Source organism: Oryza brachyantha, chromosome 7 (genome assembly GCF_000231095.2).
Source record: "Oryza brachyantha chromosome 7, ObraRS2, whole genome shotgun sequence".
NCBI lineage: Eukaryota > Viridiplantae > Streptophyta > Magnoliopsida > Poales > Poaceae > Oryza > Oryza brachyantha.
This window is the reverse complement of record NC_023169.2, coordinates 18786086-18804584: the sequence shown is the minus strand read 5'-3', so window position 1 is coordinate 18804584 and position 18499 is coordinate 18786086. Positions and strand designations below refer to the sequence as shown.

The window sequence follows — 18499 nt, the reverse complement described above, 5'->3', positions numbered from 1 at the left end:
TTTCAGGTTTAATCTACTTTAAAAGCTATTGACAGTTAAAGTTCTAAGAGTTTGACATCAACCTTTGTTCAAACTAAGTCTTATGCAACCAAAGGGAGTAAGAAGTTTAGTGTTATATTATGAGAAATATTTTGAATATTACAAGTTATTATACTTTGAAACCAACAAGATGGCAAATTATGCACCGAGATTCAAGCTCGACGTGATAACTATTTAAGTTTATAAATAACTAAGTAACTAATATAAAGTGAAAAATATTATTTTATAAAGACAACATGAACTTTTATGTAGAACTTTTTTTTTACAAAAGAAAAACTCAATTTATAAGCTTGGCCACGTTAATCGAAAATACATAATTGGATTCAAACGGGTCAATGTGCCGTCTGTCCGTTCGACGATGAAGGGCCAAGATTCCCCTTCTGCACTTGCTGTCTACTATACCGATTACCGAACCTAAAGTCTTCCCCTGCCATATGTGCCTTCGGTTTTGAGGTCCCTGCTCCATTGGAGGGAAGCGTTCCAGATTTCCAGTTTGGCTATATCAATCATATTGGAGGTTTACTGAAAATCAACAGGAAGCAGCAAACTCACTGGATCATATTGGAGGCTTCGAGCAAACCTACCGCTGATTCTTCTGGTAAGGAATTGGGGTCAGCTGCTGAGTCTTCCAAGGAATGGGGTACTTAATTTGATGATATTTTCCATAGGGGATTTGATTTCTGAATTCCAAACAAAGCAGACAAAATACGGATGGACTACAAAGATCAGTTTGCGAGTTACTCCTTTATATACATCACTCGAGCAAGGAGTCAGTTTCCTAGAGACAATCGAGTGAAATCTTGAAAGTTACAAAATCAAGTAGCAGCCATTCTTCTTGTACACCGAAAAATTGCCTTCAAGGCTGTCCAACATCTCGACGACGCACTCTCTTTTCGATCCATCGAAGTGCTTCACAACATCCTCCAGCGAAACCTGCAACAGGTGAGATTTTCAACGGGGAATAACATGAGTTCCAATCAAAGAAACTTCTGAGAGAATGCCTTACCCCATCGCCGCCTGCAACTAGCTCTAGTATTGCATCCTCGGTGGCACCAACTGCTGCCGTAGATTTTACCCCTTGCCCGTCTATCTTTTGTAGTTTACTTGCTGGCTCATCACCACAAATCAATGAGCCATCAGTTTGGCCTCTCTTTGTCAAAGGGCTTCTTGAATCACAAGCATCTAACTCTAGGACTCTATGTCCCTGATTATCATTTTCGCCAACTTCACTTCCATTGGAGGTGGGCTTTGGTGACTCCTCTGTCTTAGACAGGATCCCATCAGTAGGAACAGTACCAAAAACTTGCTCGGACAACCCAAGTCCCTCAATCACCAAGAATGTCTTGATCACCTCGTAAGTTACCTGCAAGCATCATGTTGCATTTTCCGAGGTGAGTTAGGCCTTGGGAATGCTTTGGATGAACTAATATCTAACTTGGCAGTGCATAAGAAGCAATTGTTTGTGGAAGCAACAAATCTACTTAATTAAAAAAGACAATCTAACTGGCCAAAAACAAACAAATATATTCTAATCATGCATGGAGGAAGAGTTACATTTTCTGGAAGTTCCTCTTTAATTGGCTTCAACCTCTCATGTGATCCAACCTTTGTAATGGCAAGACGGATCTTTGAGGCTATCTCATGTGTAAGCCCTACCTCCTGACAAAACCTACTCCAGTCCATCTCACATCCATCTTGAGCAGCATCAAGTATGTATGAGATAACCGTTTTCTCTTTTATTGGTACTGCTCTGCGGAAATACTAGAATAAACCAGCATGTCAAGCTTTGAACTTGCATATAAATCAGTGGCAAACTAAACAAGCTCAACTCACCGCAATTTTCTGGAACGAAAACTTCATTTTCTGCCACAATTCCCATGAACAAAATTTTGCATCACCCAAGTTTCTTGGGAGATTATTTTGTATAGGTTTTGGAGCAGCAGATATACTTTCTACAGCCGATGAATCATCCAATGGAAGATTCAACTCTTTTGCCAATTTTGTAATATTTTGGATGAAAATTCCACCGTATCGTGAGATGAAGTGCTGAAAACAAAAGGTTAGTTAGTATATGACAAATTATGATCGTGTTTGTTGTATTTTGCAATAGGGTGAACCATGAAGCGCTTTGAAATGCATAGCAGTTGTGTTGCAGTGTGAAAATATGTTAACTACCACTATTTTCCGAAGTGATACCTGGTTAACGCCATCAATATTAGCCAGCCTAGCTACGGTGCTAGGCCTCAACTTTGCAAAGTTTCTTAGAGTCTGATCTCCACATATAGCATACCTGAAATGATGGATTAGAGAAATCAAATTCAATGGTTGGTCCAATAGGTAAAGATCCCTGAACCCTAAACCTATTGTTGCCATTCAATATTTGACTCACGGTGCTGTTCCAATATCTTGTGCAAGTTGCATCCTGACATTCAAGAGTACTTGGTAGATTTTCAATTCATCCTGAAAGAGATATAAATGAGAGACTAAAGAACAATAAAATAGTGTATTTAATAAATAACTCCTCTAAGAATCTTGCCTCAGAAAGTCTTTCAGATTCTGATGGACCTGAAGGATTTAAGCCCCCTTCTTTACACTGGGAACTACCATGCCCCTCTAGCTCAATCATCTCTTCACTCAGCTGTAAAAACAGCGGAGCTCCATCCACTTTATCAGCAGTAGCTAGAAACTTGCACCCATTAGGACTAACACTGAACATAGACACAAGGAGTCAGTGAGCTGTGGGCCTGTGGCTGTTTAAGCATTCCTGCTTAGGTAAACTGAAGTCGACAAATTGGAAAAGAACTAGCGAAAAGGAACAAATACAATACTAGAATACTAGCTTAGGCTGTGGAAAAGAAAATAGTCAATATAGCACCTGATGAATCTATACGTATCACGTACAGTTTCCTTTAAATGATCTGCACACAGAATAAAAAGAAATAAATGGAAGCAACCATGAAGGACGCCAGAAATTGTTCTGACACCTGATGCATAAATTCACTCACTGTAGCCATTGCTGGGTCTAGAACCAGGATCTATATCACTTATGCCACGGAACAAAGTACAGCAAATGAGCTACATTTTCATTGATCTCAAGAATATTTTTTACATAGAAAGGGTGCATGTCCTAATACAGGACTTCTAGGTCGGTTTGCTACAGGGACCAACCTGATGCGGTAACTCGCTTTTACAGTTCAAGATACCTAAGCTAGTAGTAAATTTGCACTTTGGTCACTCCATGCATGTTCCAGTGATAACCTGAAGCAATTCACTTCAGCTTAGTCAAATCCAATTTTACCACTTCTTTCTCAAGAGAAAGAATTAATTTCCAACAGCCATTATTATCAAGTGACAGTACAAAATACTCTGAATTCAAGTGCTAAGGGACAATATAAAAAACAAACATGGTACAAAATTACAAATCTTGAGTTCTCAACAACCCCCCAAAAAAAATGATCTCTAGGAGAAAAAAAGTACTCCCTCTATCCATCTTTGATCAGCGCATAAGGTTGTAGCACCAAGACCAAGGAAAATAAATATCTGGCACCATAAATATAGCATTGAATGCACCATGCACTAAAGAAATGTTCGTGTATGGCCACAGGAAACGGCATGCAGCATGCAACACAGTGGCAGAGAAGAGATTAATTAAATCCAGCGTCCTGCTCAAGGAAAAAGCGAGTTCCCAGCTTATACGCTGATCAATCCTGGATTTCTCAATTTTTTATATACGCTGATCAAAGATGGAGGGAGGGAGGATCCAGGAAGAAGGGTTACCCAAATAACTGCAGCATCACATGAGTGTTGTTTTTTTATAAAAAATGCAACCATTTATTTCTCACAAAAAGGGATCAAAATAACAGTACAAAACTTCAAGTCAGCACACAACAGATATCTTTGTTTGCACAAGTAAATGACTGCAAATAAGTAGAGGTATATAATGGTACCATGCTCTAAAAGCACACTGCCAAGTGCTTTCCACCAGTTTGGTGGATAGTCTTTTCCCCGCCCATGCAATGGAAGTTTATCAAAATTGTTTTCAACGATTTTCTTGCCCTACAAAATGAGAATTAATATTTATTATGCAACACATTCCTTAACAAAAATCACCGTTCAAGGTAAGCAACTAAAAAAATTGTTAGTTGTATCAACTATACCTAATAAAGAACTAATTTTTGAATACATGAAAAGTCTGAAAAATAGGCACACCAAGATAGTTCAGCAAATATAAGACCCAAATATACATTCTTTAAAATTTTTACTAGCATTGATCCTTGTTCCCTAAAACATTATCAGCACTTCAGCACACAGACACAGGTGATCTTATCCAATCAAGTGCTAATAGCTAATTTATGTCACAACCTAGCAAAAATTGCAAACATCAGGATAGAAACCATACACGTGATCCACGGAGAACATCAATTGGCAAATTAAGGCCCCACCGCCCACCACAGGACTTAATGCAGGACAGCAACAAGAAGGATTCTTTTGACAAATCCCTCTCATTTTTTGTCCTTGTGCAGTTGTCACAATTACCTGCAAATCGAGACATGTCAAAAAGCCAATTTTCCACTACCAGTTGAAATAAGAGTAAGACTCAAATCTGTTGTGTACATTTCAATAAATACTTAAAATACAAATACATCTTACTCTTTTCAAATGGGAAACGATAGCAGATGAGTCCAAACTGACTATTAAATGTAAAATATAAACTTACCACAGTCGGTGGTGCGCTCTTCGCCAAAGTACTGCAACAAGAATTTTCTGTGACATGTAGTAAGAAGGCAATACTTTTGTGCTGCCATGAATGACTCCATGATGGCTTTTCGTTGAGTTTGCTGTCAGCGACCCAAAAGAAAAGAGAAAATAAAATAGGTAAACATCTAAAAGAACTAGCCTGCAGATACGTAAGATCTATCCCTTTGGAATGAACGAAGAATGGATGTACATAATATTCACATACACTTTTAGCTTCAGCACAATAGAAATCAGCTTTTGTAAAATCACTTCTTTGGTAATATAGCCAGCACACTGAAGGCAGTCCATCTCTTCCACAACGCCCACTTTCCTGGTAGTAGGATTCCAGGCTCTTTGGACATCCATAATGTATTACGCATCTAACATCTGGCTTGTCGATTCCCATTCCAAAAGCAATGGTAGCCACCATCACAAGTACTTCATCTCTAACAAACGATCTGCAAAGGAGAAGCATACATTATGATAAGCCAATGTGGTACCAAACCAATATTGTAAAAGGCTGCGTGTAGATTATAAGTTGCAATACATTAGTTTTTTTCATTTCATCCATCTAAATATCTTTCTAATTTAATATGTCATGATCTACTGCACTATAAGAATGCCAATACTTTTACAAACATTTCAGACCACATGGCCCTGCAATAGTCATAGATGTACTTCTTTATTTTGTTTCCCTCGTGAAAACTGTGGTGCAATCAATCAAAATCTAAAAGGTCGACAAACAATTGTGCAAATCATTCTTCAGAGAAAATGTTTAACTTGTTTAAAGTATTGGCGAAAATTTCTTATCTCAAGATTTGAACTGCTCAAAACAAAAGGGGAGTAAAAGTAGAAAAACATAATGAAACAGATAAACACAAAATTTAGTTAAGTAGATGGCTGACCTATGGGATTCCTCTCTGGCTATATTTCCCATTCTACCATGGTAAATGCCAGACTTGATTCCAGCAGCAACCAATGCCTCGTGCACCTGATAGGAAAACAATTTTCACAAGTTAGCGCATGTTACCTATAGTGAAAGTTCAAAAATATGAAAATGGATGATACTAGAAGTTGTGGACCTGTTCGGTCTCTCGGATGGTAGTACAGTATATTATTGTTGAGCCACCCGCAGTACAGTTCTTTGAGACATCTTGCACAAGTTCATCGATAAAGGACATAGATCGATTGCATGATTTCACACCGTAGAAAAGGTTAGGACGATCAAATGATCCTACAACGATGTGAGGATTTCGCAGGGTCAAGGAAGTGGTAATATCTCCACGTACCCTACAAAATGATAATGGCACCACGAATTGGTGTGTGGAGAAAACAAAAGGAATTTAGACACTATAAATAAGAATAATAAAGCACCTATGAGGCCATAACAAGTGAACATATTTATATTGAAAAGAATGAGCATCAATATATTTTATTAAAACAGAAATTAGCGGTCAGTTGCATTTCGGGGAATAAGTCAATGCCCAAAACAGCATGGTTTCATGACCTGGAGGGAGTACAATCATATCCCTCAAGTTCTGGCTACAGTATATCTTACACGCATCAAGACCTAAATTTAGGCCCCGTTCAGTTCCCAAAAACATCATATCGAATTTTTAGACACCTAAATGGAGCATTAAACATTAATGAAAATAAGAACTAATTGCGCAGTTATGAGGGAAATCGTGAGACGAATCTTTTGAGCCTAATTAGTGCATGATTAGCCATAAGTGCTACAGTAACCCATATGTGCTAATGACGGATTAATTAGGCTCAAAAGATTCGTCTCGCGGATTCTTGGCGGAATCTGTAATCTGTTTTGTAATTAGATTACGTTTAATACTTCAAATGTGTGTCCGTATATCCGATATGATGTTTTTGCAAAATAAAATTGCAAACTGGAAATGGGTCTTAGTGAAAATATCAAAATGAAAGATGAAAGTTATCCCAAAGTCAGCAACTACCACCCTGCTCCAAATCTATCACTTCTCACACATGTCAGTTCACACTTGAAGACAATAATGGTTAATGGAGGAGGTTACAACTTTTTTCAACCCATTTCCAGTTTCTAGGAATGTCAAGTATTCTACCACTACGGATGCAACTATACCCCTCTCAAAAAGAGAAAAAGGGATACAAATACAAATATACATTCTTATTTTTCTTACTTTAAATAGAGAAAAATTGCAAGCACAATATACATACCTTTGTGTGGCTGTTGCAGTTAAAGCAACAAAGGGTACACCCACAAGGAGGTCACGCAACATATGCAGCTGTTTGTACTCCGTTCTACAACAAAAAAGGAGAATTGCAATCAAGCAAACGTTTGCTATTCACTAAATTGGATGTGTGAGCTTTAAGGGTGGAAGGACAAATTGGTAAGCTGTATATAGCATGAGGTTAATTAATAGCTTTGTGATACATATGTCATCAGTGCATACAGGACTTTTTGTATACATATTTCTGAAAATAGAATCGCAGTAAATTATCAGCACTTTTTGTGAAGGCTTCATGCCCATACAGACATAAGAATAACCTGAAATCATGACCCCATTCTGATATGCAGTGTGCTTCATCAACAGCCAACAGGCAGATTCCAGCAGCCTGCAAGTTACTCCAAAACCTGGGAAGAATATTTAAAATGCTGAATCAATAGACCGATGCTATGTTATCAAACCCATGAGGAACTAGACTGTATGATACATTATCAGATAATTTAACGAACTAAGGTTCAGAAAAGAACATTGATTCCATGTGTCCATGCAATTGCATGTCTCCCACTTCCAAGACAAGCAGTTACGCAATCAACTAGTCTTTTTAGACTAACCAATAACAAGCATAATCACAAAGTGACATGCAACTCGTGTTTATCAAAGGATACTAGAGTCTGCTCTATATCCTGAAATGTTATGAAAATTGCAGGATTTTTACCTTGGAGGAAGTGACATGGCTTTCTCTGGTGTCATGTACAGAACATCGAACAAGCCTTTTTCAGCCTCACCACTAACAGAGACGTCTGTTTGGGTGCTGCCAAGGTATTCAGACTTCACACCACGCTGCTTTAAGCTCATGACCTGTTTTAAGTAGATGACACCAACGATATGTTTTCTTGTATATTAAAAATCAGCAATGATGAAAGCATTAAAGATCTGCATTGCGTATTTAAACCTTACCTGGTCTTGCATCAGTGACAGAAGAGGGCTGACAACAACAGCTGTCTTCTTTGTAACGAGTGGTGGGATTTGATAGCTGGGACAGAGAAAGTTCCAATTAACAATTACTAACCAAGATGAGCTATGTATGTAAACCCAATGAGGATGACCTTAACAACGTATATAGCTCACAGGCCCCACGGTTATTGCCAAACCCATCATGTTTTTGCAAGGGAGCATCAGTACACACTGGAAACTAGACAAACCCAATTCTCAAACAATGTTTTAGCTGCCGAATCAACAAAATGAACAAACGAACACTGCACGGTGTGACAAAGCACAACTCATATATCAACCAAATGCAACATTCCAACTTAGATTTCACCATTGCAGTTATCTAACTTGCACTACGACGGCTAGCAACAGCGGCAGCGCACTCAAAAGGGAGCAGCCGCAGGAGATTTCGCCCACGGGAAACTAACCAAATCGACTTGCCGCTGCCGGTGGCCATGACGACCAAGCAATCCCGGCCATCCAGGACCTTCTGCACGATCTCCCGCTGGCACGAGCGGAACCCCGAGAAGCCGAAATATGTCTGGAAACAGAAACGTCCAGTTTAGCAACACCCATCTGGGGATAGGGTTCAAGTCCGCGGGATGGCGGGGGGGTTACAGTGCTAGGGTTTACTAGGGAATGGGAGGGCGGTTCGGGGGACGAGCACTTGCCTTGAGAGCCGCCTCCATCGTGGAAGGGGCTCCGCGCCGGCGAGCGCGAGGAGGGCCGGATTGGGTGGCCTCGTGGAGGAGGCGGCGGCGGCGAGGGGAACGGAAGATCAGAAGGTGGTGGCGAAATGGTGGGAGAGGTGTTTGTCCCGGGCGCCCGGGCGGGTCATTTTATTGGATTTCCCGCCAATTCATTGCTTCCTCTCTTTTTTTTTATTTTTTTCTCTCGCGCGGTCGCGATTAATAGGCTGTGAAGCCCACCAATGGCCCAATTTATCTCCTGCGAGGCCCACCAGGTCTAAACAAAAAGACGGCAATTCCAAATTTCCAATTACTTTCATTTCACTCGCAATGATGCCGTGATTTCGTGGAAAAAAAATACTAGTATGCATGTTTAGACACAACTACCAGTGCAGTTTTTACAGACCACGCAAATACACCGAAATAGATGTACGGCAACAGAACCAGGCAGCTCCAACTGAATACGTTGTCGAGCAAGGCCTGTGTGTGTAACAGTGAATATCTACTGCAGCAATGCGCCCAGCAAAGAAGGCACATACGAGATTAACTATCATCTCTCCACTGACGAATTCAGCATGTTAAGATAGCTTCACTTAGAGCCAAAAGTCATCTACATAGGTCACAGCGTTCCTGGCCCCAAATATTGATGATTACAAAAACTCCTATGTTAGGCGAAGGGTAGAGAAAATGTCTGGGCTATAAGATCACAACAGGGTCTCGACTACAGTGGAGATCGCCTGAGGTCCTCCTCGCTCAAGCAGAGCCAAAGCAAGATCATGCTCATTCCAGCTCCGAAGCCCAGACGCTATCTTCTTCAGGGTGTCCAGTTTAATGTCACGCAGCCATGATGGGACAAACTTCACCACAAGGAACACAAAGCGTGATACGTATGCCTTCCACGTACCATGGTCACAGCCCAGGAGAATGTGGCCGTCCAATACTCCGGCCATGAAATCCATGTGGGTTCCTACCACCCGTGGCCTCCTTGACAGAAAAGACAGTTTCAGCATAGGAGAAGTTCTTTCGGCTCCCCAGAGCAGGCTACCACAGAAGAAGAGCATGTTGGCCATGGCGTAACCCTGGAGTGTGCTTGAAACTGGTCCAGGGTCTTTCATACTCTCGTCTCGAGCTGACAGCAGAAGCGTAGGCAAGGTCTCCTCATACAATACCTGGACCAGAAGAGGTCCACCTGCAACACACAGGAGTCCTCCACCGAGCATCGCAACTTGATGTGCCATACATGCAGCGCTCGATAATGGCGTACGCCCTGATTTTAACTGTGGAGGGCCAATGGAAGAGAATCCATTTGCAAGTTTGTCAGCCCACTCAATCACTTGCTTCAGGATCACCTCACTTACAAAGTAGGTGTCCTGGAATGTTCGACAACTTCTCAGGTAGATGAAACCAGGGGCCATGGGAAGCTGAAGACCTTGGCCAGTGATTGAATCTCCCATTAAGGCACCAACTCCACGGTTTGCAGTAAAGTCAGACCCACCACACGAGGACAGTAGAAAGGATGAGAAGCAACTTTGGATTAGCTGCGCAACTGCATCTTTGTCTCTGCCGAATGGGGAACGCAGACAAGAGAGGACAATGAAGTCATGCCATCTTCTCACTTTCTGTGTCCACAAAGCTCCTATGATGGGCATGCTTGGCCAGGAACTACCCCCTGTGCAGTTCTCTAGTGCCTGGCCACTGATTGCATGAATGTACTCCAAACTCTTATCAAGCTTAAATGTAATCGTTAAGCTGACCAGTGCGGCCATTGGTAAAGGAAGCATTGGCGGTACACCACCTGCAAAAAGAATAGAAGAAAATATATTTGCAGTGAAATTAAATGGAATGAAGTTAAAAAGATCCTATATAATGATGGAGCTGAAATCTATTGGTAATTGGGTATGAAGCAATGCAACTAAATTGATGCAAATGAATAGGGTGCAGGTAATACGTGGGTAGCAGCTGGGAATCTGAATGCCGGCAGATGCAAGAATTTCCTTTATTTCTGCTTCAATTGAGTGAAGAGAAGCACCAGGACTAGGCCATTCAGTTCCATTCATCGGGACCATTTTCCAGATTCCTCGTGTTATTTCTGCTAAGAAGTAGCTAACAATAGCAGCAATAGAAGCTGGCAAGAAGTCCACAAGATCTCTCAAACCTACAAGACATAAATGAGATTAAGACTTGGGGATGAAAGTGATACAGTGGCATGAGAGAAATGGAGTCTCCTCACTTGTAGTCAAGTCTCGGCTGGAAAATCGTCCATGAGCACAAGCTGTAAGAACAGCTTCAAGAACAAAAGGAACAGCTTCCAAAAATTCCCATGCAGGAACTGTTGGTCTTTGGTAAGAATCATCTGACGTACTTACAGAGGAGCCGCTGACACTACTGCTAGAAGTGGATGAAAGATTGCCAGATGATATGCCAGGTTTGTTCATTTTTCGGCAAATCATACTCAAAATCTTGTTTGCAACTTGATGAACAGGATTTTTGTTGCAAAGACCAGAAAGGGTTGAAGCTATGCAGGCTTGATTCTGAAAATACCAAGCCCTTAACTTGGGGAAGGAATCAATATAAAGTGGTTGAGCAGGAACCTCATTTGATGGACCTATATTGTTGCAGTTTCGATTACTGGTAGACGAATTTGCAAAGTCAATATGGTTGTTGTGCATTAACAGCAGGTAGTCCAGAGTAAGCTCCAATCTAACTGAACCTCCGCGTCCAGCTAGACAGTATTCTTGAGGGGGTTTATAAAATTTCCACAATCGAAGAAGACAAAGAAATGCACAAGAGAACACCGAATAAACTGATATTTCCCCAACAATGGCAGGCTTGTGATTAGATGGAGGCGGTATTGACCCAAAAACTTCACAGATTGGCATTAAAGCTGCAGCCACATCTGGAACCTGTGTTTTACACAAAAAAAAAAAGGTAATAAATAAATATATGTGCAGACGTGCAGTTTGCGCTAATATGACATGAAATTCTGCTAGTTATAAGTAAAACATTAATAGATGGCTTTAGTATATTATGTACAATGGCTCTCAGCCTCTCACAAAGAAAAGGATATGTGGGCCTAATGATACATTAAGCTAGGTCAGTCATTAACTGTAAGCAGCAACTAATAATAGTCATTACAGCTTACTGCAACACCAAGCACGAAAGAATAAGAAAATAATATGTTGGCAAGGAGAGGAAAACTATAGGATTTGAAATTGAGACTATACAGGACTCCACGGATCAGCTCCCACGTTTAAAAGTGAGAAATTATATAATGACGATTGCATGTGATCTTACAGTGTGACACTCATTTGTAGGCAATCCCATAATTTTAACTTCAGATCAGGATGCATTTTTTTATTCAGAACAGTAAAATAAAGGAACTACAGTGAATAAAAAAACAATGCAAAACATTCTCCAGCTTGATATTTTGAGAACAAATTGTACAGGTAAAAAGTAAACGATGCATTGCTTACCATTCCATACAAAGAAATAATGTGGATAGCATCACCATAAGAAATACCAAGCAAAAGTGCATTTAATGTAGACATCTGCGAGAGGTAGTGGCTCACGCTGCCCTGTGTTGAGGAACTTGAGGGCAAGGGAAGTGATAATAGCCTGATCACCATGCGGACTACATGTTCCTGAGACGATACATGCAGTTTAAATAATAATCATTTTAGGTTAAAGAAGGTATGCCAGTGCAAATGGACCTTTTTGGCTTGTTCATACGCACAAGGTTAAAACTTGAAAAAGAACAAAGGCATAGAACAGCAAATGGCCACTTGCAATCGTGCACTAAGATGGTATGACATGATACAACATATAGGAAAGACAAACTTGCAACTTTGCAAGTGGACACAACTATGGAATAAGTGGACAAATCAAACGTGATTCAATTGCATTTCACTTAAACTGTACCAATAAGGTGAGATTTTAAAACCATATGAACATACATATATTGAACTTGCAATGTCAACAGTTTCGAAAGCTCTTTACATAATATAATGCAAAATAAGGTACCTGGATATTCCAACCACAAACAAATGATGCACCACAAAGAATTTTTGCAGCAGCTGATTTTTCTTCTTCTGAACCATTTAATACAATGTTATATAACCTATCCAATTCTGTGGTGCTGAAACAGAAAGCAAAATTAAGCCAGGGATATGACAATGCTGATAGACCAAAAAAAAGTATGAATAGGGAAATACAAGGAATCATTGAAAGGTCAGCCTAAAGATGGATGTCCTAAAGGTAAAGCGCTAGTCCTAGCCTCCTAGGTTTTCTGTTTTAAAATTCATGCTCCAATTGTTTCACAGTAAATCTGAATGTTTGCAAATGCATAGTTTGGATAATGGCAGAAGAGTTGCACATTAAAGTTATCATCTTGTTTGTCCCACACACAGCAAAGTGGAAACAGGAGAAAGTTCCCTAGATGCAGGATGAGTGGTTCACTTGATTGCTATTTACTTGTTGGCTTTTCAGTGGATTCTAATATGTGAAGGTAAAAAAAACTTGCCAACCAATAAGTGACTATAAGGATTATGAGGTCATCAGCAAGGAGATATTGAAGATCAATGTAGATGGATCTGAGGAAAAGTTTGGGGAGTGATGGCTATGGTTTGGAGTACTCCATCAACTCCAGGACAGTTTCCAACCAGATATTGCGGTGCAACGCATGCACTGCAGAATGCTTTTAATATGGACACCCACCACATCATACTAGAGAGATGTAAGGAACTATGTGGTTCTTCGGTTCAGATGAGATGCATAGTAGCATCAGTGATGTAAACATTCAAGGCCATACTCCTAATGGTGAATGGTTTAGCTTGAATTAAGTTTCTACTTTTTTTATAGAGGTCATGTTTTGCTGCCATGTGAACATGCGGATTTCAGCATGGCATTGGATTTTTTTTCAGCCCACATGCTTGGCCTGAAGAATCACAGATTCTGCTCAGCCAGGGTTGTTTAACTCACTGTGCTAATGTAGGTATTTTACCTTCTTAAAAATTGCAATGCAGCAAACCAGCCCATAAAACTTATAATTTTCTATAAGAAGTTACTAGCTGCTAGTATAACTGCATACCTTGAAGCAGGAGTAGCAATCAGAGCATCAATAAGTGGACCAGAAAGAGGTGCTCCTTGCATAAAGTTCAACCAAGGAGATTCTTGGGATAAAGTTGCATCCTTCAAATGCCCAGATGATACAACATAGCCAGGCCATAAGTAAGCAGATGTATCAATCAAATTCCTCGAAATGCAGGCTTCAACTATAAGATGTAGCATATTTCCAACTGAAAAGGGCTATATGTTAAGACAAAAGATGAACCAACTTCCCATACAAAAATAAATATTTTTTCATATAGAAAAAAAGGAAAAGTAGCATGTGAGAGCAGCTAGCAATTGAGCATACATAACAAAAAATAGCAGTCAAGAGGATCCATTTGCCCAGCAGTCAGCCCTCAACAAAATTTATGAACCCTTACTTCTTACACACGCATAAGTCACCGTACACCATCCATAAATATCAGATTTTTTTTAATGAGTAAAGACAAGGCAATCATGCTTTAGATAAAACATAACAAAAGTAACCCAAAATATCCGCATATCAAATCTTGCATGCTTATGGGAATACCTCAGTACCAAATCAAGCATCGCACACTGTTCAACCATCACAAGCCATAAGCACAATATAGGCTTGTTTTATCAGTGGTTTTCATCAAGTCGGTGCCCACCTAACCGATTTTCCAGTGTAGACAATCAGATTAACAATGTTAGGAGTCCTGAGTATGACATGTAGGATACAGATTCCTCTAATTTTTCTTTCTTTTTTTTTTTTTTGCTAACTGAACTTTACTGACACAAGGTTAACCATCCATGGCATCATGTTAGTAAAATATGTACAGGCGGATGTAACAGCATGCAAAATTAGGGTGGTTTTAGGCAAGACCGAGAGGGGTTGTTTTGCATGGTTTTGATAATTGTGGGGAGTCATATACCAGAGGTAATAGCACTAAAGAGTTGGAATAATCTACATGAGTATTGTCAATCTATAAGAACATAGGTGAAAAAAGAAAGAGAAAAGTATTCATGAACAAAGAAAAATTGACATTTTTTTTAAAAAAAAAGTTATCTCATATCATCACTAACAGAAAGGCATGCAATACTTGTGTCACCAAAGAGAAGTGCCTAGAATTCATAGACAGGGGGAATATTGTTGATAAGACCAATCTCAATTGAATATGAGAAGTGTACCAGGTTTTGTCGAAGAGTCATTTTGGCCCATCATGCCAGGGTTGCCACCTCCAGACTTATAGTTGGCCTTAAATATTGCCGCTTTTGAGGCTGCAGCATTGGCTGCATTTACCACTGCTGAAGGAGGTACTAGAAGTCCTGAATACTGGACCAAATCCTGGAGAGATGACACGAGTCCTAATCTTTTTGGAAGATTTTTGCCTCCTTGAACTCCAGATACATCAGTTTCTTCTTTAAGAATTGCACCAATAGATAATGGAATAAGAGCTAACAGCATGCATAATCTTGCATCTAGATGGGGAATTGGTCCTTCGAGAGGTTCTCTAGCCTAGTTAGAACATTAACATGTGAGCTACAATAGAAGTAAATATATATATTCAACAATAATAGACAACACAGGAAAGGTCTATTCACCCGCTGTACAAGGCGAAGGGCAGAAATCCAAAGAGCTTTGAAGGTTTCCTGCCAGCTTGCCTCATTAATTGCTTGGAGTGTCTTGGTCATTTCTGATTCAGATGAACATGATATTAGCCAATAAAAACATGTTAATCTCATAAGGAACTAACAGTATGGCGGTGCGAGTTACAAAAATCATTTTCATCAACATTGGTAGCCAACATGTAAGATGAACTCACGGCACACAGATAGATCGATGTTTTACAGCCATTTTAAAGAATTAAATACAGAAAAACAAACACAAATTTATGTCAGTTTAATTGGATAGTGTGGGCGCACCTTTCAGAACCTCGATAGCAGATATGGCACTTAGATGTTTTCCATCGATCGCATTCTCAACATATATGTCAAATATAACCCAACATGCAGCTCGCCCAGCTCCAGTAAACTGTCCCAGCATGGATCCACTGTATTTCATGTTACCAAGAACACCCAAAAGCCTTTTGTTGTTTGGTTGATAGGCTGAACTGCTAACCCTCCGTATATTCATCAACAGATCATCAATTTTACGATTAGCAGTCAATAGTGTCTCCAATTCCATTTTGTGAGCTTCAACCAAGCTCAACCTCTGGCTTAAAGTACTAAACTTTTCAGGCCTAACCTAGAAAAATCGTCCCGTTAGCATGCATTTCTAATGTGGATTGCTAGCTAGTAGGTACACGCAAAGTGTGTGAAGAAGAGATGCATCATTTAAAGGTTCATAGGCAATTTGTGGTAATATGAATCAATAAAAAAACTTAGAATTGGATAACAACATCTTAATTGTGCAATTTCAAAAAACTGAGCATAACTTACATGTTCAGGAATATCAAGCGTAGAAATGATTGGATCTTCCTATCAGCAACCATCATAAGCATCGCATCTAAAGCCATAGCAGTGTTCTTTCGGCGTAATTGTGCACGGTGCTCATTTTGCTTCTCAGTTGAAACCCCTTTGACATCTAAGTCCATATCTTGTGGCCCTTCGATGGCATAAATGCTCTCCTGCGCCTCTGACAGCCCAGATTGAAAACCACAGTCCTCAAGTGTGCAATCGATGAGTTTGGTGATGACAGAGAGCATGAAGAAAATGACGACATGTCCAGTTTCGATTCCAGAAAATCCATAAGTCTTCGAAAGTTGCAAAGCATCATCGATGGACTTAGTTATCCTGAGAAAAAAAGTAACTGCATTTGAGCAACACCCAGCAGTATACAGCTAGTATAGTAATATACCCCTACTGAAAATTTCCCTGTATGAAGTAAGGTGCGGGGTACAACTTTGTTAAAAGTCAATCGAAAATCATGAAATTTCATGATCTCGAGCTGGTTTGAGAGTCAATCTCGAGTGGAAATTCGAGTTTTCATGAGCCCTGGTATGGTAAAAACATCGCGATCGATTGTACACATCAGAAAATAAAACTGAAGACCGCGTACTTGCCTATCGCACATTCAAAACAGAACTCTTACTTGTCACGATTAGGCCCGGGATCCATGGAGAGAAAGGAGGACGTGACGTTACACTTGAGCAACTCGAGGTAGAGCCGGTACGCCTCTGGCTGCGCCCGCCGCTGCGGCAGCACCCTACAAACCCGCCAAGGAGGAGTCACTCTCCCAAACGCTTGAAACAAGATCACCAAATCCCCGGACGAACTGAGAAAAAAAAATGGGGGGAACCTGGGGGTAAGGAGCGCGAGGACGTGGAGCGGGCAGAGGAGGCGGGAACCCACGGCGTGGCCGACGAGCTTCCACAGCGAGGGCGAGTTGTGCGCGAAGCAGAGGTTGGAGACGAGGATCCCGGCGAGGTCGGCGCTGGGCAGCCCCGCCCCGTCCCCGGCGACGACGCGCGCCACCTCCACCGCCCACACCAGCGGCTGGTCCCCCCGCGCCTCGGACGCCTTGAGCGCCGCCATCACCCTCCTCTCCAGCTCCCCTCCCTCCCCTCCCCCTCCCCCGCCAGCCCTGGCCGGCACCATCGCCGCCGTGGCCACCACGGTGACGCCGCCCGCCGAGGGTTTTGGATTTGGAATTTGTTCGTCCTTCCACTGGACGTGCTGCTCACGTGGACCTCGAGACTTCCTCCGATTCGTGAGGTCTTTTATGAGGTGGGGAACAATGGCGGGGCGGATCTGGGCCGTCAGATCTCGCCCCCGTAGTGCGAAAGAAAACGAGATTTTATTAAAATTATTACTGGTATCTTACTGATATTATTTTTTATATTTATTATTTCTTAATTACTGTTCATATTTATTATCGACATGTTGTCAATTCATTTTACACGTATTTCTCTTCTCATGAAAAGATAAGTTAGTGGAGATGGTTAACATCCAGGGTCTCATATAAAAGTGTTTTGATATATGGGACTTTTATTTATTTATTTCTTTAAGAAATACTACTCCATCCTAAAAAAACAGATTTCTCGGTTTTCTAGGTCGAGCGTTTGACCATCCGTCTTATTTAAAAAAATTATTAAAAATTTGAAAAAAAAATTAGTCGCACGTAAAGCAGTATTCATGTAGTAACAATAAAAATATTAATTATAAAAAATTTTCAAATAAGACGAAGAGTCAAAAACTCTATCAAAAACACATGAATTCGTTTATTTTGGGACGGAGGTTGTACGAGATATACTACAGATCCACTCTCACCCATTATCATAGTTGGTTATTTTTAAAGAGTATATATGCATAAGTAAAGTTTGATATTTATATAAGAAACGAATTTATAACAGAGTATTTGGTAAAAAATATCTACAATAAAAATATGATCTTAAAGATGTAATTTAAAAAATAAGAATATATATATATAGAAGATTTACTTACGTAAACTTTAATATTTACGTATTATTTGCGCGGGCTAACGGGCACGTAAACATTTACCGCTAGACTTTTTAGGCCCCGACGTGACGGGCGGCGAGACGAGACAAAACCGGGTGACCGTGACGGAGCACGAATGATTGGTTACTTCACTTGTGCTGCAAAAAATGGAGCAGCACGTAATATAAACCGTTAAAGCTGTTGGCTCACAACTGGAACAGTGCGGTTTCTGCTCATCTTGTCGCGAATGTTTACGTATACATGTTTATCGAGTTTCGAATGTGTTCTTTTTTTATTAGCGTATTTTGATAAATCCGTCGTTTA

The 18499-nt window shown here is 40.4% G+C and overlaps 2 protein-coding genes across 2 annotated transcripts; both read right to left on the bottom strand.

The window, feature by feature from the left end:
• Positions 1–335: 335 nt before the first annotated feature.
• Positions 336–8671, bottom strand: LOC102716053 (probable ATP-dependent DNA helicase RecQ). The gene is made up of 20 exons (XM_006658077.2): positions 8654–8671; positions 8411–8523; positions 7950–8025; positions 7708–7850; positions 7313–7399; positions 6982–7065; positions 5859–6066; positions 5682–5767; positions 5003–5234; positions 4757–4877; positions 4439–4575; positions 3987–4095; positions 2915–2957; positions 2576–2747; positions 2429–2499; positions 2236–2329; positions 1873–2085; positions 1594–1800; positions 1046–1402; positions 336–972 (listed from the first exon to the last, which is right to left on the bottom strand). The coding sequence occupies exons 1-20, from the start codon at positions 8669–8671 to the stop codon at positions 847–849; spliced, it is 2697 nt and encodes an 898-aa protein (XP_006658140.1). The 3' UTR covers positions 336–846.
• A 348-nt stretch (positions 8672–9019) lies between these two features.
• LOC102709861 (mediator of RNA polymerase II transcription subunit 33A-like) lies at positions 9020–17420 on the bottom strand. The gene is made up of 12 exons (XM_015839285.2): positions 17037–17420; positions 16830–16943; positions 16178–16531; positions 15662–15978; positions 15341–15432; positions 14927–15254; positions 13758–13965; positions 12692–12806; positions 12145–12312; positions 10902–11574; positions 10620–10826; positions 9020–10466 (listed from the first exon to the last, which is right to left on the bottom strand). Exons 1-12 carry the CDS (start codon positions 17333–17335, stop codon positions 9376–9378), a joined length of 3966 nt encoding a protein of 1321 aa, XP_015694771.2. The 5' UTR covers positions 17336–17420; the 3' UTR covers positions 9020–9375.
• Positions 17421–18499: the final 1079 nt, after the last annotated feature.